The sequence below is a fragment of the Chaetura pelagica genome, unplaced genomic scaffold (genome assembly GCF_000747805.2).
Source record: "Chaetura pelagica isolate M959 unplaced genomic scaffold, ChaPel_1.0 scaffold117, whole genome shotgun sequence".
NCBI classification, from domain to species: domain Eukaryota; kingdom Metazoa; phylum Chordata; class Aves; order Apodiformes; family Apodidae; genus Chaetura; species Chaetura pelagica.
In genome coordinates, this window is record NW_009954185.1 from 6488488 (window position 1) to 6512683 (window position 24196).

The 24196-nt window shown below is 39.8% G+C and overlaps 1 protein-coding gene across 3 annotated transcripts in view; it reads left to right on the forward strand.

Annotated features, from left to right (window-relative positions):
- FBLN1 (fibulin 1) overlaps nucleotides 1-24196 on the forward strand; it is a 64526-nt gene that overhangs the window by 29319 nt on the left and 11011 nt on the right. The window contains exons 12-15 of one of the 3 annotated variants that reach the window (XM_010002967.1): nucleotides 814-945; nucleotides 1522-1645; nucleotides 14777-14919; nucleotides 16899-17030. In XM_010002967.1, coding sequence (XP_010001269.1) covers nucleotides 814-945; nucleotides 1522-1645; nucleotides 14777-14919; nucleotides 16899-17030 — 531 coding nt within the window. Of the gene's footprint in view, nucleotides 1-813; nucleotides 946-1521; nucleotides 1646-9488; nucleotides 9934-14776; nucleotides 14920-16898; nucleotides 17031-24196 lie in introns of those variants that run through there. The other 2 variants (XM_010002966.1, XM_010002968.1) reach the window with 2 other exon arrangements.

Genomic DNA, 24196 nt, shown 5'->3' on the forward strand with positions numbered 1-24196 from the left:
GGTAGACAATGAGTGAGCATTTCTTATTCTCACCATAACACACATGAGAAATTCTGTGTACCTGTAATTGTTTCATTTGAACATTAGTTTCTCACTGGTATTCTCCTGTGAAGCACTGAAACAATATTTAATTAAGATCTCCCACCCATGTCCTAGTCTAGCAATATCTCTGCTTGTATGGTGTCAGTTCTGCTGTTTATATTTAATTTTAGCTTGACATACTTTTATAACTTGTCAGATTTATTTTTTTTTCCTGAGGAACTAACAGAATTTCTGGGCTTCAGCAAATGAAGATACAAACACATTCATATGTCACATATGTAATATATAATATTACTAGGTAATATTTTATATATCCTCTTTTTGTGGCTTATTCTGAACTAATGTGTAAGTAGGTTCTCAAATACAAGGATAATGTATGTGGGTATGACCTTCCTCATGGGCAAGATCCTGAATTTGGACTTAGGTGTCCAGGACTTACTACACAGAACACCTCATTTTTTTTTTAAGAATAAGGACAAAGCTATTCCCCTCCCTTCCTTTTGTAAAGTACTATGATACATGTCACTGTAAAGTCCTTCCTCTTATCCATTTATTTTACCTCTTGGGCCCATAATTTGATTTTCTTCACACCTGCATTTATTCCTGACAGCCTTCATTGACTAGAGCCACACCTCTCTGATGATCTTTTTACTTGCCCAGCAATTAGAATAATGAAATAATGTTTGAAGTATGCAGCAGGAACACTGTACATGTGCACGTGGTTGAATGTCATGAACATAACAGTAAATTAGTGCTATTTTCTTCTTGTAGATATCGATGAATGTGCATTACCTACTGGAGGACATATCTGTTCCTTTCGATGTATTAATATTCCTGGGAGCTTTCAATGTACTTGTCCATCCACTGGTTACAGGTTGGCACCCAATGCACGCAACTGCCAGGGTAAGTTCAATAACTGCAGGGAGACCTAACTGGATTTTGGACTTTTGAAGAGAGTTCTAACCAGGTTTTATGTTTTTTTTTTTTTTAAAAATGCTTTTTCTACAGCACTGTAGGTAAAGCAGCAAAGAGCAGCTTGAAATGTGAAAAAAACCAGTATTTTATTATAAATATATAGGATCTGTCTCTTATAAATTATATAAATTTCTCTTATAAACTGCAGAATGCAGTAGAGAATAATGTTTGTAACATTATTAAGCAGTTATAAAAAAATCCTGAAGATTACCTGTGAAATGGTATGAGTTAGTTTAGCCATTAAAGGGCAATATCACGCTGTAAACATTTCAGCAAATATTTAGGTTTTGTCCACTCAGTGGCAGTGCTGCTCTTCCTTTTCTTGTTCTGGCCTGTTGCTTGGGTTCATTTTCTTCTTTTTTGTTCTCCAGCCCTTCCCTTCCAATCCTGTAATAATGTTTAATTGCACCCCACGTTCTGCAGGACCTAATATGATACTTTCATCATCTGGCACCTGCAAGTAAAGCCATGTGTTTAAACCACTCACCTTTTTCCATTTGACAGATATTGATGAGTGTGTTGCAGAAAGCCACAACTGCTCTTTCAATGAGACCTGCTTTAACATCCAGGGGGGCTTTCGCTGCCTGTCTTTGGAATGTCCAGAGAATTACCGCAAGTCAGGAGATACGTAAGTACTTTCTGTTTCAAGGTTGAAGAGTTTTTTGGTGACATGATCTCCTGTATGTCATGATACTGCCAACTCAATATGTAACGGATTCTGGCAAATATGTGTTTTGCTGGTAGGCCTGTCCTATGTTTTGCACACACTGGTCCCTTTCTCAGGCTCCTGTTTCAGTCTAAAAAGAAGGTATTCCCTTAAAAAAAAAGCCATGTGTCAGTGGTTTGCATCATAATGATCTCTAGAGCCATAAGCAGGTGTTTTCTCTCTTGCTACCTTGCAGGCAACCCGTTAGCAGAGTTACCTTCAGCTTCAAAATCCTGACTTTTATTTCCTTTCACACATGGTTTTTCCTTACTGCTACGCTCCAGTCCAAGAGTTCTTTTTAGCTCCTTCTTTGAATTCTTGCCAGTCCTGTTGCAAAGCGTTGCAAGAATGTCTTATTTAACCTCTGTTGAAAAAGGGAATCCTAGCAAGGCTGGTATGTTAGCTGCTTATATTTGTGTCTCTTAACGTAGTTCAGAGAAAATCTGTGCATTCTGGTACTGAAAATACGAGGCAGCTTTGGAAGAAAGGGCAGTTGACAGCTCATTTATACCCATCAAATGGGGCTAGCAAAGTGGAGAAGTTGTTGCAAAATTTCAGTCGCATACCTGAAGTTTATGGCTGATGCAGCTGATGCTTTTCCTCCTGCCCTGTAACTCTGTGGCCACCCTGTACTCCAGAGATTCTTCCAAAGGCTGCTCCATGGTCCCCCCATGTGCCCCATACCCAGGTAAGTGTGTGCTCCACCAGCTAGGGAGGAAAGATGATAAATCATCTTTGTCATCAGCCTGCTGTTGCTTTTCACAGACAGTATTTATTTGCCCACCATCTTTTAGATAAAAATGAGTGCTCTGTGCCTCCTCTGTTAATGAAGTTAATGCTAATTTTCATTGGGGAGACTGTGGGGATTAGTTAGTTTCCATTTAAGCCTTCATCTGAGAAATGCCATGTAGGTGGCACAGCAGTTGTGTTTGACAGAATGCTGTAGAGGGAGTTCATGGTATAAGAACAGGTATTTGTATTCTGAGAAGTGTCAATAGTAATTACATTTTTAATTATGTTTGTCAAATTGACAAACACGCAGTGCCTCGTGATGCAGATGTTCTCTTTATTTGTAATATTGTGGGTTCAATTGTATCCTAATTCAAATAAAGTAATTTACAATGGGCCAATAAGCAGAATTAACAAATTTCTACTCTTATGGACAGCCCTGAGTTACAAAGTTCAGTTTATAAAATATGCATCATATACACATATTCCATTTAACCTTTCTTATCTATATTTTTATGCATGTGCTAAAATTAATGGCTATTTGAGATGTAACGAATCTTTTGGGGAAGTAGTAGAATGTCTAAATTGTTTTTCTGTGTCTGGGTTACTGGGGCCCTGTAATGGCTTACTCTGCCTAACTCAAACAGACTCATAGGGAGAGATTCTTCTGATGTGCTAGGGCTATAATTAGGCTATGAGTCAGACACAAATCCTGTAGCTGCTCAGTGAAGTTCTAATTATTTTAATTCCTTGAGTTATCATCTTGTTGGATTTATTAGGTTCTTCCCTCTCAACAGCTAGAGACACAGTTACTAAATTTATTGTAGAAAATGTGTTCACATAAACCAAAGAGAATATGACCTTTATTGTAAAAAGTCCAAGTTAGTTCAATGGAGAGGTAGATACTATCATGCTTAGCCAGTATGCAAGTATTATACCAACATGCCAGAATCAGGCTCAATGTATTGGGTCACCTTGGGCCCACTGGGGGACAGTTCCACAAGACAGCCCTTTAGCATCCTTTCTAGATCTGAACTAATTACATATTTGTGATTCATTTATTTCTGGCATATATAACCCAACATAGCTGATAGCTAGCATATCTTCATTACCTTTTGCATGCTAATGACATTAAATCAGTTTTTCACCCAGCCTTGGGCCAGGATTCTAAAATCATATAGTTGGCTTTTTGTAACATCATATCTATTACAGCTACCATTTTCCTCTTCTTTTTATTCAAAACACATTCCAGTTTCACCAACTTGGAATACCATTAGAAAGACAATACATTTTCCATTCCTATCAAGTTGGCACTTCATGGGATTTTTTACCCTATTCTACAATGCTTTTTTTGGAACAGCTATTATTTAGTAGGCCTCAGTCCTTCAAATCCAAGTTTCATTCTTCTTTTTCCTTAAAGCCCTTATGTACAGGCAACAGCCCTCGGTGATCCCGAAGTTTCCTTACTCAGCACTTTTAAAGCAGAGATTTTTGCATGGTCGTTGTCATCAGATGAAGTAATGGCAGGATCATGCCATGCTACAGGCTGAAAGCTCAGGATACTCTGTAGATACTCTGAGCTTCAGGAGGAAACAGCCAATGTAACCTTCCTCAAAGACCAGCAAATTGCCTGGCGTGGTCTGATTCTTAATGGTAGCAATTTTATTGAAGGTCTTCTCTCTTTTGCTTAAGTTCTGCTTTTTTTAAATTATTTTTTTTTTATTTTATTTTTTTTTAATTATACCTTGATCAGCCTCTAGGCTTGGTATTTTTCCAAGGATAATTAAGATCTACTGCTACATACAATAGAACTTAACTTGCTGTACTGCTTTGCCAAACACTTTTTGTTTTCAAATTGCTTAACAATTAAATTCTCTTTATGCGACACCAGAGTCTAACATTGGTAATATTTCAGCCAAGAAAAACAGCAGAAAAGATAAAGAAGCATTTATGGCAGTGTGTCAGAAATGTGTGCTGCACTGAGCCAGACTGTGAAATATTTTGATATTCTAGACATGTCTGTGTGTTAATAAGATTGCCTGATGCTTCTCATTATTTGGGCCTGTTTCTAATTGTGCAGAATTTTGCCAAAATGGCTGAAATTTTGCATGCCAGGTGTTTGACTCAGGCTCAAGTTTTGGCCAAATTCAGCCAAAGCACTTCACTCATTTCCAGGAAGAGTAGGGAGGAACACATTGTTTTGTATGTTTAAGACATTTTGGTAATTTTTTTTTTCCCCTTTTAACAGTTTGCTGTCATGTTTTGAAACAGAAGTCTAAAATTTGTTAGGAGGTAACTTTTGCTTTTTTTGTCATCCTTACCAAAAACCTCTGAAAGTAATGAGACTGAGATGAGATGAACTTAACCAACTTTGTAAAACTTAATTTAGCCTCTTTTTTATAAACCTTAGGAGATTAGGACCTTGATGGGTAATCTTAATCCACCCCTGTATGTCAAAACAGAGTCAGGTCTACCTGGATTGTATATGAGAGTTGTTTGTTTAACTTTTGCTTCAGGTCCTTGTGGGATAATGATTTCATGGTCTCTGTGGCAATCCAGCTTTGTGTTTGCCTGTCTTTCTCAGGGTGATTTAATTCTTCCTATCAGTAGAGAGGTCTTTCTTTTTTAGCAACAAAGTGTTCTTTTCAGATTTAGCAGACCTGAGCTTCTTGCAGCTTTCTAGAGCGGTTTAAAATATGCAGGTACCAACTCCCCAGGCTGCCTGAGTCTGTTCCCACATATATCCACAGGAAAGAAGCCAAATTTTCCCTATAACATCAACTCCTATCTATCCTGGGCCAGGGGCTGCTGGCCTTGACAACCTCAGAGCCTGTTTCTTCTGTGGTTTCAAAAACCACCCAAGACTCCATGGATAAGAAAGCTGTTTCTAGCGTGGGTGAGAGAAGAGCCAATTTGGTAAGAAGGGCTAAGGAGGCTGAATGCAGGGAGGGAAAGATCTGAAGGTATGACCAGGGGAGGAGAATGAATGTAGGAGACACTGGAGGGGTAGAAGGTAAAATTGGGTAAAACAGTTTAGAGACAAGAGGGAAACAAAGGGTCATTGATGCTAGATTTGGATTAAGACTGTCAGAGCAAAGAATGATTTGGGATGGTTGCACAAAGATACTGGGGGAGGTGGTGTGTGCTTTGGGACTAGGGCTGTGGAGTAGAAACTGAGAGAACCAAGTGTCAGCCAGGCGAGGAGGGAGCAAGAAGGGGAGGATTGGCACGGGCTGAGTAGAGAGTCCTGATGCCAAATGTTTGAGTGAGTAGGAAGGGCAGTGGGCAAGGAAGGGGAATAGGAAGAGGGAGCCAGGGAAAGACAAATTAAGGAGACAAGGATTGAACATGAAGGCTCAGTGCTGAGGGCAAAATGAAGATGTCTGTCTTTTATATAGCTTGAAAACTCCTCGAGACTTTCAGGTCCAGCGAGGAGGAACATGCAGAGTATTTGTCCATCCTGTCTACTGTTGTGCTGTATACTTTATTCCTGCTTGAGCCTGAAGTGGGACTCCAGATTCTCCTTTGGTTAAGAAACATCTGTGTAAACCAACCATCAGTTTGTTTCATTCCCTTTACGTTCTGATCTGTTTAAGAAAAAAGCCACCTTCCCTACATAGCTCCTCTGTTCACACAGATGTAGAAATCCACAGTGTGGTGATACAGCCTGGCTGATGGCTCATCTGGGCCTCAAGGTGTGGTATAACCTGCTGAAGAGAAATACCCACTGATGGTAGCATAAGTGAGTGCCTTTGTAGTGGAGTATATCTTAGGAAGGCCAGAAGATTGTTGCAGCTCTGGAAATCTAAAAGGTTGAATTTCAGAGATGTGTAGTGTATGGTTCAGTACTAATACTTTACTGGTCCTTCAGCATGTTGAGGTGGTACCCCTGTATGACGTAAATGGCAAAGCCATAAATCCCACTAAAAACATACTTGCCCTTCAGTACATGCGGAATTGTTGTATACCATCCAGCTCCTTTGGGCACAGTGGAATAAATTGCCTCTGTACCATGTGAAAATCATGATCAGAAACCAACAGGAGGGAAGGCAGAAAATATTTTCTCCTCATTTCTCTGTTATATTTGTTATCTAAAATGTAATCTCTCTAGTTTTACTTTCATTTACAAGTAACCAGTGTTTGGTACACGAAATGCAAACTATAAGTAGTTCTTTGAAACCAGTATTTCGACCACATAAACCTAAGAGACCAGAGTAGTAAGTGAGCTAAAATAATCAGGAACAAACTCAGGAATAAGCATTTAGCAGCATTATATGCTTATTTTTGTAGGCCATGTGCCTAATTGCAGAGGTTTGCAGACATGTGTACATAACTGCCTCACTGCAAAGTGGTGCCTGTTTTACTTAGACTCTGCAGTGGGTTTCACTGGCAGCATCTTGCTGCGTCCTCAGCACTCCCTTACTCCCTCTGGGTGCCCCGTGCTCTTCCCCACAGCCACTCCACTCCATGGCCAGCTCATCCATCCTGAGATGCCACGGAGCTGGAACAGCACCCAAGGGCTTGGGCTTGTTGTTGGATTCCCCGGCCTTATGATTTTCTTCTGCCTACTGAAAGGAAGCATTTAAATAATGTCTAGAGAGTACATTGGGATTTAAATGCTCGTTGCTTATTGCCTTTGTGGTGCATGACCCCAGAATGAACTCTAGTTCTTGCAAGCAATAATATTTGCTATCTCTCCTTTGTGGTTATTCGATGGAACAATTAGTGCACATTAACTAAACCTGTAGCACAGTGTGCAGTGTGTAGTGTGCACCACCAAAGAATAAGATAAAAGATGATGAATTTTGAGTAATTCTAGCTCCCAGCTGCAGAACATCTATCTCCACAAACAACTTTCTGAATCAGCAGAAAGTCTTAGGAAACTGGATACTTTGGTTTTTTGTTCTCTTTAAAAATTCTGGCTATGATAAGATGTATTTTACTTTTATAAAATAATAAATCAGGGCATTTTATGGACATGTAAATGCTTCCAGGAAGATTTGAACAAAGAAAACATTTCCAAATAAAAAGTAAGTGTCTTGACTTGCTTCATTATTTTAGCAAAACCAGGTAGCCTTGTGATTTCAAGAAAACCAAGTAATTCGTTTTAGTGGAGTTATTGATGACATTTCAGAAAAGAATGCAGAATTCACTATACCTGAAACTATTACAAGAGTATCCACACCTAATTAGCTGTCCATCCTGTGAAGACTTGTGTGTGCTCTTTACACACATGAATAAAATTAAGTCTTCAAAGAATTGCTTTGTACTTTCATTTGCAAGTGGTATTAAAAGAAAACATAGAACACATTAACTGAAGAACTGAGGGTGCTTTTAACTATTCCTTTTGAAAATGGTTATTTTGTGTGTAATGAGAAGTTCCTGGAATTCAGGTTACTATGCACTGGCAACAAACGTGAGGTTTGCTTATGAGCCACAGCTCTGTTGATACCAGATACTTGTGATAGGAGCTCAATTTTATACGTCAAACTAAAATAAATTAAATGCGCTCTCAGATTTTCTTGAGGTAGTAAAAAGCACATGATGCTTTCGTATTGGAACATTTCTTAGTAATGAAATTAATAAATAGTTTAGGTTCCAAACCATCAGCTTGTGGACTGAGTATTGCTTTTGAGAAGAGAGACTCTTGTATGTAATTTAATTTAATGATTTAATCATAGGTCTGCATGAGGCAAATTTGGAGCTAAATGCAGAACTTGGTCATCCCCAAATTTTGCAAAGGCAATATCCAGCTGAGATCATCATGTCTAACTCTACTTCGGCACACCTGTCTGAGAGTCTGTTCAGATATCAACTTGCATATGACCATTTGGGCATATCTTTAATCTGAAATTCATATAAATCTTCCTTGTGTGCAATTCTTTAAACACTTCTCAAACCCATCAGGTATCATGATGTGTCAGACCTTCATTACTGTGCTGGTTAACTACAACTTTCTCTTCAATAACAGTAACTTTAATGCCCATACCTGTCAGTGCCATAATTTACTGGCCAAACTTCACTTCTCTCACTGACAGAAAGGGAGAAGAGAGGAAATTGCCCCCTCCATGCAGATCAAGATTTCTAGTGCTGACATTCATTGTTCACTTTCAGCCCATATGGGTGATCTCTTCCTAGTTATCTGGATTTTTCGCTAACACGGTACCTAGTGATAAGGGAAGGAAACAGCAGAGGACAACTTTCTCATTCACCAGCATCATTCCTGTGATTCAAGGCGGCATAAAAGTGAACTGAATGTGTAGGGCACATGCTGGAGACATAAGGCCATTGAATCCTGGTTTTAGAGCTTGCCTACGTGGGTGTTGTACTGACTCAGGTTGATTCTTCTGGTAGCACAGAGAAATACTGCCACACCGGTAGGAAGAAGGTTTGTCTTCAAAGCAAGTGAACCTTAACATGCAGGCAGCGTTGGAAATGAGTTTCCTCTTATTCCTCGTCTGTATAGTGTCAGATGGTGACCATACATAATGCAGTATCTGGAGCGCCTCTTCTCTCTCAGAAAGTCCAACTCCTTGTTTGTTTTTGGTTTTATGAATACTTTGCTCAGTCTTTGTAAACAGCCAGATGTCCCAAGTAGGACTCAGTCAACTCAATAAGGACTTAGGATCTCTTCACTTATTTAACATATGCCTGACAATCAACAAAAAAATAAAACTTGGGGGGGAGGAGGGAGAGGTGAGGGGAAGGCCAGTGCTCTCCCTAGGAGGTGCTTAGCTGGTCTAAATGCAAATAAACTCTCACCCACACGGAGGTGCCAGACTCAATTCATCTGTGTGCAAAGAAAGGGCAACACTTCTGAAAGTGGCAACACTCCTCCAAAAGCACCAACCGCAGACGAGCTCATCCTTGTTTAATAAATGTCCGTTTGCTGTATGACTGAGTTGCCAGGCTGAAGAGTGGATACAGTGTGCAAGTCAACTTATCTTTTCCCACCCCCACTGCCCTTGCTGTCCTATCACGCTTGCTAAATGTACGCTAATCTCCCTCTTGTCTTGTGTTCTCACTTTTCTTGCAGTCGCTGTGAGCGCTTGCCTTGTAATGAAAATAAGGAGTGCCAGAGCCTGCCTCTGAGAATAACCTACTATCACCTCTCTTTTCCTACCAACATTCAAGTACCCACCGACATTTTCCGCATGGGCCCTTCCAATGCTGTCCCTGGGGATAAAATTCTGCTGTCCATCATCAGCGGGAACCAGGAGGGTTTTTTCACCACAAAAAAAGTGAACAACCACAGTGGCATTGTGGTCATGCAGCGGCAAATCACAGAGCCCAGAGACCTTCTTCTGACAATTCAAATGCAACTTTTCCGCCACGGAACTGTCAACACATTTATTGCCAAAATTTTTATCTTTGTCTCTGCACAGCTTTGATCCCTAACTTACAGGCATCGCTGGCTACTTTTTCTCTTCCGAGAGTAGCTTTTTTTCCCCCAATTTTAATAAAGTTTCAGTTCACCTGTTGCATGCTGCACTTGCATTTTTTTTGCCGTCATCATTACAGTTCTTCACTTTCCCCTGTCAGTGAATGTCTCAATTTGGGGAGATTCTTATGTGTACTCTGCACGACTATAAAAAGCAAAAATTGGTGTCCAAGAGCTTATTACTTGAATATACCAAGGACTGAAAGCTATTAATTTACTTTACACAGTAGCAGAGTTGGTATCATTTGGTGATGAGCAGCTACATATGTTTAGGCCTAAATTTTCAAAACAAAATAGGCACATAACTTGAGCTGCCTCAACTGAGACATCTTTAGAGACTTTGATCACTTACTGTGGATTTTCTAAAAATCTATCAAAAGGGCATAGCTTAAGACCCTTAGCACCACGTAGGTGCCCCAGCACGCAAGTCACTTCACAAGTGTGGAGCCAGATTCTCAGGCTGTTTTAGTTATCATTGCTCTGTCGTAGCCAGTGACCTTGTGCCCATTTCCACCAGGTACAAGTCCCAGTTCTGACTTTTACAGTTGGTACAGAAGATAATTTCTTCTAATTAACATCTATTTCCGAGATTTTTTTTACCTTCCTTTCTGTGGAATTTCCACTGAGTTGAGAAACTAATGACAGGAAAACAGCAATGAACTTCCTAACAGCATTCAACCAGTAGCAGAGAGTTCCTTTCTGTTTCACAGGCTATATCCTGAGATGTGTCTACAGGAACATTTGAAAAAGATATTGAATTGATCTCACAACATTTTTGTCTCTCCAATGTCCATATCAAAGCTGATAATTTTTTAACTGTTAAGAGTTTACCCACCACCACCAAATCCCCAGTCAAACCCTAGCAGACTTGAAAGATCAGCCAAAATTCCAATATCCAGAACTTTCTTCCTTTACTTCTATGACTTTCCTCCTGTACTTCTATGCAAGCAGGAGCAGTGTAGACAATACTACTGGAATTTCTTTAGAATTCTTTTGTTTTGTGATCTGGAAAATGATTTATTTTACTCTTCAGTCCTTGTATTGATAAATATTAAAAGCTTAGTCCCAGAGGTATGATCAAATTATTTATGCTCTTTTACACCATCCTGGGCTTTGGTATCTCTGCTGCTTGGTGCTTAAGCAGCATAGTCCATCCACAAATGAGGAATAACCCATTTCTGTGCACATATTTAAAAAGGCTTCACTATGTAAAAACAGTAGAGGCAAGGTACAAGGTTAGAAACTGGGAACCTTCTTAAGCAAGATCACATGCCTTAATCACCTGAACAGAAGGAATTACTCTGTTAACTGTAAGCTGTGGGCTCTCAGGCTCATCATCAGCCAAGGACCAGATTGGGGCATGATCACAGCACTCTGCCAGCATATTACATGTTCCCTAAGGCAACGTTTATCCCAGCTGGCTGACAGGAGTTCAAGTCTCATGAGGAATGCCAGTGTTTAATAAGTCTGTTGACACATGCTTATAAAACTGCCAGAAGTTGCCAGTGGGGATAGAGCCCCAGCTTTAAAATATTGGAAGCACAAGCCTGTGCTACTTGAGCTAATGGGGTTTCTTACTGCCACAGGAGATGCTTGTATGTAAATGCCCTCTGGCTACCAGTGCATTATGAGGCCATAATTAAGTAGGATAAAGATTCAAAAATAAACTTCATTTTTGCAAGCATTAATATAAATTTCTTTGGCAGGAAAATAAGTGTGTGTGAGAATTTGGCCCTCAGTATTGTAAAATGCTATTGTATTGCATTCAGCAAGGAGTTCAGGAACACAGAGCTCAGATTCTCTTGTATGAGGTCCTTTAATGCTGCAGTATAGCTGGAATTTTCAAGAATATATATGTAATTATGCAGTGCCATTTATGTGCATGGTTCTTTCCAAAGGAAAATGAAATCGCAGCTCCTGGTCCAAAGAACTTATTAATTGAATCCAACAGAGAATATGAAAAGCAATGACACCGGGACACAAAAAAAGGAAGTAAAAATTGTATTTAGGAAAAGATTATTTGCAAAATAATCAGAACAATTGAGGTGGTTCTTAACTTTTTTCTTTTCTAAATGAAAAAGGCCTGGAGGAGGTACCAGCTCCAAAGCTGCAATTTTTTTTAGAGGGGCAAGACTTGAAGGGAAGATTTTAATAAAGGAAGTCCTCAGCACTTAGGAAGAAACTTTTGTCAGTCACTGTCCCCACACATGAGCAAAAAGGAAAATGTCAGATAATCAGGACAGCAAATGCAAATATGATATATAGCCATAAAGTACTTTTGAGATCTCAGCAAATAATTAATAGTAAATACTGGGATTTGAAACAGATGCTAGTTGTCAAAGAAATGATTCCAGATGATAGCTAAAGATGTGCTGTTGAAGTAATGAAAATGGATCAGAGAATGAGAATTTAGGCAGGGGAAAATGAAAGCACACATTCAAGTTTAGCAGTGTGGACAGAGCATGCAAAAAGAAAAAAAAAAAGCTATAGAATTTGTAAGAGGAGAGAGAAACAGTGCAAGGAAGTAGAGCTGACAAAAACATTCCTATGTCACATGTATGATTGCAGGCTGGATAGATCTGGAAACTAGTTTTAGTAAGGAACTAACACAAATCGCTTGTGATCAGTGTGACTCTCCATTTCTATATGCAGGGTACCTGATTCAAATCAAAATGCTTTACTTCAGTCAATCAGAAGTGAGAAGTAAGTTTTATCTAGGACTTAACCAAGTTTATAGCTTTATTTGATTAGAATTTCGGAAATGTTTTATTTGCCAAATTTTATTCCAGCTGTAGTCAAAGAGTAAAGCTCCCTTTTCTTCCCTGGAAGAAGCAAAGGCAGACCAAATACCAAACACTTTGAACATTTTACCACATTGTTTTGACATGCAAATTCTATTATCTAAATACACCTAAGAAAACTGAGGATGCTGTATGTGTTGTACCAGTTGTCCCAAATGTCCCAAAGTGAGTTATGTAAGCTACTGTTTATTTGGGTCCTTAAGACCTTTGATGATGCTACTGTCATTATTCATGTGCCATATATGCAAAGAGTAAAACTTCTGAAGAACTTTTTCAGAGTTTGTAAACACATAATGCAGTGTTTGTTTGTAGGGGTGTATAGCTGTAAATGTCTACTAAACTCCTCTATACCAGTAAGGAAAAAAAAGGAAGAGAAGGAAACAAACATGAATTATGTACATTTTGCATCTATATGCATTTTGAAATACACTATTTTACACTGGTACTTGACTATAATCTTTTAGTTGATCCTTATTTGACAGAGGTTCAGCTAGCTGGAAGTCCTTTCCTAATTTGGCAGCTGAGGCTTAAAATTAGGGAATAGAATCTGTTATTCTAGGTCTGATTTTATGTCCATATATATAGAATTAAGTTGTTCTAAAATGACCGGCACAAGGCATTTCTGCATAAAGCCCTATTCTGTTCCCTGTGGTATGTCTAGGAAATAATGAAATTTTATACCCAGATAATTGTAGGAAGTAAAAGGTCTCTCCTGGCCTGTATCTGCTGGCCAGTCTCAAAACATCAACAACAGAGTGAGAAGAACAAGCCAGACTCAGCTGGTGTAAATTAACCCAGCTCCATTGCCTTCCCATGGACTATGCCAGTTCACATCTGCTGAAGCCTGATTTCCTTAATGTTGATTCATGTTTTCTTTTTTATTTTAGCTTCATACAATATCAGCGTGTTTGACTTTGTTTTCTTTGATGAGCAAATGTGGGCAGCATATAATAAGAAGTTAGTGATGTATTCATTATTAATAGAGCCATAAAGTCCTTTTGAACATCTATGAGAAAAGATGGCTTGTAGGTGTGGACTAGGGTAACGCATTGTAAAAAGAGCAAGAACCATTTGTTTCTAGAGGTATCTGACAAACTAAAGCTTCCATTTTTTTTCCCTTTTGCTCAGTAAATTTTTCTTCCTTCTAATCTTTTAATTCCCCCCCCCCCCCCTCCCCTGACACTGCAGTCTTTTCTTTTTTCGACTTAGAAATATGAAGAAATGGGCAGGTCAAAGTTGAGATAATTTGTGAGGCTTAGTCACATTGGAAGTCCTAGCATAGCCCTTTCATCTCTCATGAACACAGACTGGGTATTGTGTGAAGTTCTTGAACTGTAAGTGACTTTAAATTCACTCTAGTGGACAAGGGTGAGAAGAAGTCATTTAACTTTTAATAGACTTTCAAGGACGAATGAGCAGCTGGTTGAGATGGAATATGAAATGAGCCTTACCATTTCCCCAAACTCAGAATTCAGTCTTTGAGGTTTTAAATAATGTGTGTAACTTTTTTTCTCTCTCCTAGTTTTCATTCCTCTCTATTTTCTCAGTTTAGATGGGAAGGGGGATGGTGAGAAAACAGACTGCAGAGAGCTTTTCTGGCTCTTTCTGCACTGAAAATCCTGAAAGTTGTCCCTCCATATATTTCCTGCCACATTTCCAGAGTGTAAAAAATTGTTTCTGTTTTATGTGGCTGATACTATATGGAACACAAAAACACTTGTGCAAATAAGTGCAGCTGCAATGAAACTGGTGAGGCCACACCAGGGCACTGCAGCTGAGGACCTGGGCCTAGTTGGTCCTTTTCGTACTTGGAAAACAACTTTTCAAGGCATCTTAAGCACTAACTACAGTTCTCCCTGTTCTTACACACCTGGCTTGAAGAACTGGCTTTGAGGTGGGAGTTGTCTGGAACTGTTAGCCAAGCCAGATTTTTCAGTGGTCCAGCAGTTTTGGTGATCTGTATTTGTCTAAGCTTTTGAGGTGAAGAATGAACCTCAGTAATACTTTCTAGCTCCCCAGAATGCAAAACACAAAGTCATTAAGTTTCAGGATATCCATGCATCTCTCTCTCCTTTCTCTTAGAGTCAGACTTGAAAAGACAGACACTATCCGTTGCATTAAGTCTTGTCGACTAAACGATGTCAACTGTGTGTTGGATCCAGTCCACACAATTTCCCACACTGTCATTTCGCTGCCCACGTTCAGAGAATTTACAAGACCTGAAGGTAAGTGGTTTGTTCCTTGTTCCATTTAATAGATGACAACATACAAAACCTCCACCAGAAATCCTTGCCTAAAGCCAGACTAGCTACTGGTGCAGTAAAATGTTTGCACAGTTCCAAATTATAGTGTACTACTCATTTAATTAAAACCTTCTATATCCAGGAGTTTTAATTTTATGGGGCAAAGAAAGTAATTCTGAGCTTTAACTCATACAACTTCCCAGTCTAAGGAAATACGAATCTCAGTTCCCACTTACCACACTTAGTCACACAATCGCCGTGTCCCCCATGACATTTTTCTTCCTTTTTTTTTTCAGATTTTGCTATAGGAAGTAGGTGCTCATCATATTTCTCTCATCTGTTTGTGGTCTGTTGTTCACCATTGACGAGTGGTTTCTTTTGACAATATAACCTTTATCTACATATAAACAGTAATATAAATATAAATATAAATATAAATATAGTGTCTAGTCCTGTGATTTGCCTATTTTTGACCTATTAAAAAAATAAGTGCTGGTTTTTAAAATACAGAATAAAGGAAGGGAGATTCCAAGGAATGGACAGAATGTTTTTAAACTGAAATTTTCAAGAATCATCCACATGAGTGGCTGCTCAGTCATCCAAAGTGAATTTTCCAGTCCCAGATGTTGCACCCTTATGGGCACTCCTGCATTGCTTTAGTTTCTTCAGCCTCTGCAGTCCCTGTTAGTTTTTAAGTCTTGCATTTTCATAAGTATCACACGCACTTTGCTTAGTTCACATATAAGCTTCCAGATCTAGAGCAAATTTTTGCTCCTTGGCATTTGTTTTCATTCTCTGGCAGCCTCCACATCCATAGGTGGGATGGCTGCCTTCAGCCCTGCTTCTCTGTAGGATGAGCCACTTGGGAACTTACTTCGTGGCACAGACACACAGAGAGAAAAGAAGATGGAGGAAACCAAGGATATTCTGCAGGGGGTTTTAAAGATCTTCAATCCCTGTTTCTGATACACAATAAGTCTCAGCCTTGCTATTTCAGAAAGTTGTCCTAGATGAAAGACATGTTGATTTGTCACTTCTGTACCAGGCAGAAGGAGGAGGGCAAGAGACATACCCATCCTTGTTCATACAGGAACAATTTAGCCACCAATAACTCAGCTGTGTAGAGATGCTACGGATTGCACCAGGCCTGTTGCAGGCCTTGGCTCGCCCTGCTTCACGAGGAATGGAGAAATGCCCCATAGACATTTCTGTTCCCATACATGCTCCTTCATCTTCACCGGGTGTACTGGCAGCAGAGCTAAGGATTTGGCCCAGGATACTTCCCAAAATGTTCCCTCGTTAGTCCATCCTCATGATTTAATAAAAAGAGATGAAACCCAGTGAACTGAGAGTACTACTGAAGCCCAGGAGACATTTCTAAACTGCAGTGTGTGGCCTTGGGTGAATTTTTACAGTTAATTTTCATCACCTGTAGAGTGAGGATAATAATGAGAATAGTAATACTTACCTCCCTCATAAGGGGCTTGAAAAATAGGCTTACTTTAAAAAAAAATCCTAAAACCCTCCTCCAATCCTCAAAGGGACTCTATGATTTGTAATGGCAATTCTTTTTGTAACTGCCCAAGGGAACTGGAGTTCAGGGCTTTATCTGTTTGGTTCTCCTCCACTGCCCACCATGGGGATCTTCAGTGTTGTCCTCTTTCAGTACATGCTGGAAGTCTGACTAGTTTCTAAGCATGGTCTTTCTGGACTCTAAAAGTAATAGTGTTTTGTCTTCGGGGCTTCTTGGATGGTGCAGAAGGAGAAAATAAATCTATCGGAATCTGCCATTCCCCCAGATCTTCTTTCTTTCCATTTTAAAGGGCAAACTGGGAGGGGTAAGGGAGGGGGTGTCCCCCACTATCTTTGAGGACAAGTAATTTTGGATAGAATTTTGTCAGGTTCTTCAGTGATGCTTTCAAATACTGCTCAGTAAATTCTGTGATACTCTTTATTTGCAGAGATTATTTTTCTTCGTGCCATCACACCTACATATCCAGCCAACCAGGCAGATATTATATTTGACATAACAGAAGGAAATTTGAGAGATTCCTTTGATATCATCAAGCGTTACATGGATGGTATGACAGTGGGTGAGTAGAGTATTTTCTGTTTACTTTTTTTCTCTCACTAATATTGTAGAACAAGGTTGAAGAAATTAACTCAAGCAATTAATTCCCACCTTGATTTTCAAGCCTGTATTGATTTAATATTCTCCAGTCCAATATGTGTAATTTGAACTAATATCACAGATAATTATTTATTCAAAAATTCCTGAGGCCTAAAATTTAATTTGAGAAGTATTTTAAGTTTTTTTCAGAACTGGCTTTAATTACAAATGCAAATGGCTTAGCTTTAAACTGATGAGGTTTGCCCATTATAATAAAACCAAAAGTAAAATACGTAGTATGTCAGCAAAGAGACTGTAAATTTAATTAACTGTTCTTTCTTGCTTAAACAGCATTGCACCAATTTTTGGATAATAATAGATTTGTAAAGCAGGATTGTATTTACTGACACTGTTACCTGTTTGAATATTTACTAGCAGGCTGATTCAGTTTTGAATACCTCTGTTGGGGGTAAAAGGGTTCTGTCAAATGCTGTGATTTAGAAGGAACTTCAGAATGCAACACCCGTGTTTGATTTCAGGTCTCTGCTTGGCAGGGAGGAGACATGGCAGGAGATATACCTGTGGATATGGGTCATAAGCTAGACCTGCATTTCCTCCTGTAGCAGGGAGGGGCTGCAGCATAACCTGGAGTTGTACTTTCTGGCAGGTTTCTTTCAGAGCAGGGCCCTTTGGGGGGATATAATGCATGCTGTATCCAGTATATAATGTGTATAGTGTATCTAGTATATACACATGCATGCCTACAGGTAAATATTTCTAGTGTCGACTGCAGCTTGGCTCTCCCTGAGACCCAGCATAGCCAGGAGTAGCTGGCAAATTTTGTGAAGGTTGCAGAGCAGGAGCAGGGCCCACCTGATGTGCTGCTCTGCCCAGTGCAAGTTGCTAGTGCAGTAGCAGGGGAATATGCTGTTATTTTTGTGTGTAGAGAATGACTGGTATTAAATAAGTAGTATTTGAGTACTCTTTATTAATGTTTATTTATGAAAATAAAGGACCACTGTTCCCAGTGAACATTCATGTTTCAGTATGTGAATGTGCAGGTTCTGCTCAGGTTTGTACATGCACTTCTGCGCTTTCTAGCAGGACTTGTCTGGATGAGAAGAAAAATCACTGCTGTGCTTCTTCCATCCTGATGGTTTGTGAAAAAGTCGTATTTATGATGATCTGAAGGTGGCACTGTTGCATTTCAAAAGCACGATAGTTCAGCCTCAGCTGTGCAAAGGTTTTGTGAACTGTAGATAAAAATCGTAAGTCATTAGGTTTATATTTCTTTCTTTATCAAACAGAAGTATACATGTGAATGCTGAGAAAGAGGGAGAGTCTGTTAAAGCAGGATGATAAGATTACAGAATTGGGGTATTGGTTTGATTCTTTAGAAGAGTATAAATGTTATCAGATCCCATGGTAGTTACAGTAGTTTGCTTTTCGTGTTGTGTGCTTCTTTCTGTCTGAAGTAAGAAAGAAGGATGTGTTTAGAAATCTGACTGGCCAAGGTATTCGCCTGAGGGAAGCGTTTCCATTTTGAATAATAGGACTGCATGTCAATGATATTTTACTTGGTAAAATGGATATCTGCCTCACAAACTTAGGAGGGAAAGGCCAGTCTTATACACCAGGTTGAGAGGATGTGATATATGCCTAAGCACATTCCCAGCTCTGCAAAAGAATTGGGCAACTCTTTCTTCACCTCAGTTCCCCCATGTGCAACATGGAGATGATAAAACATGCCTATTACTGTCTTAATTAATTCTTCTGTTTAAGAGTCTTAATTAATTCCTCTATGTAAAAGTACTTTGAGATTAATGGATGGAAGCTGCAAAGTAAACTGCCTGCAGCAGAATTGGAAAAGGAAAAACAAAACCCCAGCTGATATTACCTGGAGGGGCAGAGGTTCAGGACAGCATGTTGTATGTGTGAAATTAGGATTGCAAATAATTCTGCCAGCAGCAGTTCTGCTGCTCTCATCATAATATTGTTTTTCTTGTTATTAATAATCAGAGTGTTAGGTGTTCTCATCAAAGTGCTGGGGAGTTTTCAAGACAAATAAGTAAGATGGGATCCTAGTCCACAGGAGATTACAAAGTGAGCCTCTCTTGTAAAGAAAGGGGAAAGGTTTGTCTAAGGATGGAAAAAGACAGAGTATTGAATCACAGAATCATTTTGGTTGGAAAAGACCTTTAAAATAGTTAAGTCCAACTGTTAACCTACCACGCTGCCAAGTCCACCACTAAACCATGTCCCTAAGCATCACATCCACACATCTTTTTAAATACTTCTAGGGGTGGTTACTCCACCACTTCCCTGGGCAGCCTATTCCAGTGCCAGACAACCCTTTAGGTGAAGACATTTTTCCTAATATTCAATCTAAACCTCCCCTGGCACAATTTGTGGCCTTTTCCTCTTGTTCTATTGTTTGTTACTAGGGTGAAGAGACCAACCCCCACCTCACTACCACCTCCTTTAAGGCAGTGTAGATAGTGAGAAGATCTCCTCTCAGCCTCCAGCTGTCCAGGCTAAACAACCTCAGTTTCCTCAGATGCTCCTCAAAAGACTTGTTCTCCAGACCCCTTCACCAGCTTTGTTGCCCTTCTCTGTACTTCCTCCAGCCCCTCCACATCCTTCTTGTAGTGGACAAGAAGGCCTCCAGTGAGGGGCCAGAAACTGAACACAGTATTCGAGGTGTGGCTTCACCTGTGCCTAGTACAAGGGGATGATCACTTCCCCAGAAAGCTTTATTGGTTATCTCATTAAGTGATAGGAAGATAACTGTGGATATACATAGACACACTAGCAGAGCAAATGCCTAACTAGCCCAGTAACCAGTGTCCAGCATACTCACCAGTAGTAACAGACAGGTATACAGGAATCTATCTCCAAATACACTATTCCAGTTTGCTGCAGTCATCTGTTAGTACACTACTGGGAAAGCACACCTGGGCCATCATGCTTGGTGATCACTGATGGACATAAGCCTCTTGAATCTGTATAGTGTATTTTTTAGTCTTTTTTTTTGCTGCCTATATTGTAGAGAAAAGAATACATTTACTGTCCTAATGAATCATAGATGAGTGGGTAAAAGGAATAAAAAGCATGTTTCATGCAGTTATAAGGAGAAATGACCAGAGTATCAAAGCTCTAGGAAGTAGAGGAAATAGATCACCAAATATATTTTCTCTGCAATAGAAGAGATAGAAAACCTTTATAGGAGGTTTGAGTTCTGTTGTTTTTTTTAAAGACATGGACAAGCTCAGAGAGAGGAAGAGCCAAAAGAAGTAGGACAGACTCCAAAACTAGCTATGCTGACCTATGCAAAGTATCTTCCAGTGGAAGAAAAGGAATGAAAGCCATCCTGCTGGAGTGGCAGTTCATAGACTTCATGCAAGCTGAAGGAAAAGAATTATGTATAAAGTTGCCTGGTGTGTTTATGGCCAAGGTGGCACTGAATCCAAAAGATACTATTAACAACTGCACATCACTTATTAGCATGGGTGGGAGAAAAACATAAGTGCAGACCCATCCAGTTTTTGTTTTTTTTAAGCTTTTATAGACTTTTCACTGCATTCCTCCTTTAACCAGCTGTCAGTGAAAAATGAAGAATGCATTTTCAACTTGTACAAAAACGTCCTATCAATGCCTAAGGTATTATCAGATACTATAAAACATTTTCCCCCTCAGCTATGCATTCATTTCCTTAGGTGACTGTAATACCACCTTGTGGTCTGGTAAACTTCAGGAAGACTTTTAAATTTTGTAATACATTTAGAAGTAGTTTTGCTAAGCTGAAATCTTCCATATTGCATTTGATACTGACCTGAGCGTATATTCTTGCCAATTAAGCAGAAAGCTACTGCTGTTGTGAAAAGCATCCAGAGATGATACAATTATAAAATTTCATTTATACCTATAGAGCTTCTCAGAAGTGTTTTGATGGTGTTTGAATAGACTGATATCAATAGCTGTTTGTAGTTTTACAGCAATGTACTACAGCTCTCCACTGTTATTTGCAAGGATTTCACTGCTATCTCTGTCCTGACTTTCCAGCCTCTTTTATGTGTGTGATAGTTCATGACATTACCTTTGAACCATTAAAGGAAGTCTCTCAACTACTGATAGCACAACACTGGATATATTAGTAGTCTAATTTCTACTCTGATATATTCATTGCATACTATGTTCCAGAGGCTGAGGAGAGACTTCTGAAAATTATCAGAAGGTAAACAAAAACAGATACTAAGAAAGTATCTTTGTGGGATCCCATACTGGTTGGGAGCAGGAGAAGGAGATTGGAGGTTTATTTGTCTTTTTGGGAAACCCATCTTGAGCACAAGGGTAGTAGTTCTGTATCTCATGAGTAGTCTGGCCATTCCCAGTGTGGCAAAATCTTTTCACAGTCCACCACACCAACGTTTGCATGGTCTGACATTAAATTCAGAGTTGCTGGATTGCAGCTGGGTTCTGAACTTTGTCCCTGGACCAGCTCTGCAGTGCTGGGCAAGTACCTTCTCATTCCTCTCTGCTGCTGTCTTCATCTTTAGGCCAGAGGCTGACTGGCTCTTACCGTGCATTTGTTACAGTGTTTAGCATAATGAGATCCCCAGGATGATTTGGGCTTCTTGGCATGGCCCTGATGCTGAAAGTAGCAGTTCACCTACAATTGCTTCTCTGTGGGGAAATGGAGGCCAGGTGTAGGCAGAGCCAGGGTGTCCAGGAGAGCTCTGCTGTTCACAGGGGTGAGGATTTCAGCACATACGTTACATCCCCTTGTGGATACTCTCACTAGAAAGTAAGCAACAATAGCCACCTTTTGTCACAACGATAATGTTTCATTAGCATGCAACAACAATGGTGTCTGGCAGTACAAAACCAATGCTGTCCAGTCATTCACAGTGAGCACACAGAGCAGGGACATAATTCAGCAGGTTTTTCAACAGGCTTTTGCAGCCTTACATTAAAAAGGACACAGTCCCTTTCAGTATCTTTGTTCTGGTTTCATCTGGGCTTGCCCCTTTCAGAAGAGGAGCCCCTCAGCAAAGAATATTTTGTGAGTTTTTCTCTATGCCAGGTTGCCCTGTCGAAATCAGTAGCTGCGTATTTGAGATGAGGGTGCCCAGAAGCCATTTGGTAAATGGGATCCTAGATTTATTGCCTGAACCTGCCCTTTTGGGATGCTGATGACTGTGCTGTTCAGTAGTCAAATCTCTCAACACCCTCCCTCCCCTCCAGAAAAAATGTTAGGCTTAAGAGCTTTCTGGAGGCAAACAAGCAACACGAGTGGGAGGTGAATTTTCATTTTGTATCTGAAAAATGCTGAAGGTGCTTTTCTGGTGAGAAGGAGTCTCGTGCTTGAGAGGAACAACCTTCCTGTTGCCAAATTTCACTCTAGCGCGTTGCAGGTACCTGGTTAATAAAACACTCCTCCTTGATCAATGTTCATCTCACCCCTTGGGTAGGAAGGTGTAACATATTACAAAATACACTCACAGAGACCACCTTCAGTTACACTTTCCACAAACCTAGCAGACAAATAAATCACACTGCAAGTCTGTCAAACTTCTGTGAACTGTGGCGTGAAGTTTAAAACCTGCCAACTTGGGAAAGAAATGGACTGAGTCAGGGAACAGCCAAGGTCCTGCCAAAGGTCCTTGGTTCAGATTACACAGCATGCATTTTTAGGTGTCAATTTTAAACGGTAGTCTGAGATATTACATAAATGAGCACATAAAGCCGAATTTTTAATCCAGTACACTGAGAAACATACTATTAGCACTTCCTCTGAGAGATGTCTGTGTGAATTCAGCCTTCTGAGGTACTTTGCCCTGGCTTAGAGTAGTCAGAGACCTGCTTTTCTGAGGATCTCCAAGTGTGAAATATTTGTGCAACTGATGCAGCTGCTTCTGCTGCTGCTCCCAAGTTTGTGTGTTATTAGCAAGCATCTCATTCCTGCAGTAGCACCTACACACCCTATAAAAATGGAGATGGAAGTTAAGAGACTCCAGGCATATTGCAAATCTTTCCCAGTGTGATGCACATATGCATGGTTCACTTAAAAAAACAACAAACAACAACCCACACCCTAACTTTTATTTTTTAAAGGGGTCAAATGTGGTGACCCCTTAATCCAGCCTTATTTTGAGAATTTGGTCAAGGATTAACACACATGAAGATTCAGCAAGCTTCCCTCGTCAGAAGTTCTGCTAACAATACCTGCAGAGCTGTCACCTGTAGGTGATGAGTGAGCAGTTATATAAGGGCTTTCATGTCAAATCCTCAGGATTAGGCACTTTTTCTTCCATGGTAAATTGAATCACAGAGCCATACCATGTTGTGTACCATAATGTGGCTCTTTGCCAAGGAATCTTAGGGTTGCACTAATTAATTGCCCGGGGGTCATGGATACGCTACTGTATCAAAGCTTGGCTGAAAGGGAATAATGTAGTTGTGGGACAGGTAGGGTAAACTAAGCCACTCCCACTAAATAGAGAGATTGCATGTATGTGATGCTGTACCTTGATGGACATAACCCCCCTATAAATAAGATAGTGGTAATAAAATATCAGGTGGCTGACATCTGTGATTTTGCACTTTTGGGACAATCAGGCTAAACATTTTTCTATCTGTTTTTCTAATATGTAAGATTCTTATGCTATGTAAAGCGTGTCACATTCTCAGAGGTGGAACAGGAAGGATTAAAAAATAGATGGTGGAAACTATTTTTTAATGAGGCTACTTCAAGTACAGTTATTGCGTTTTAGGCGTGAGTGATTTCGCAGCATTGTCAACATTAAAACCCATTGCGAGGTTTGGCTGGAAGGCAAACCAGGGATCTAAAAGCACTTCAAGTTTGCCAAACCAAGATAAGAGCACATCTCTCTGAAGTTATTTGGTATCCTTAATAAAGATCATAGTATTTGTAAACTAGCCAAACCTCAGTAAAATCAAAGGTTGTTTTTAATTCTTTCATAATACCAAGGCTCCATATGATCTGACATGACAGATAACAGCTTTGAAAATATTTACCATTTGTTTCTGGCCAAAAAATTGTATTAATTCCAGGAGGCCTCTTTATTGCCTCTTTATTTGATGCATTTCAGCAATCAAAGCTTTCTAGAGAAGCCCAAGTGTTAATGA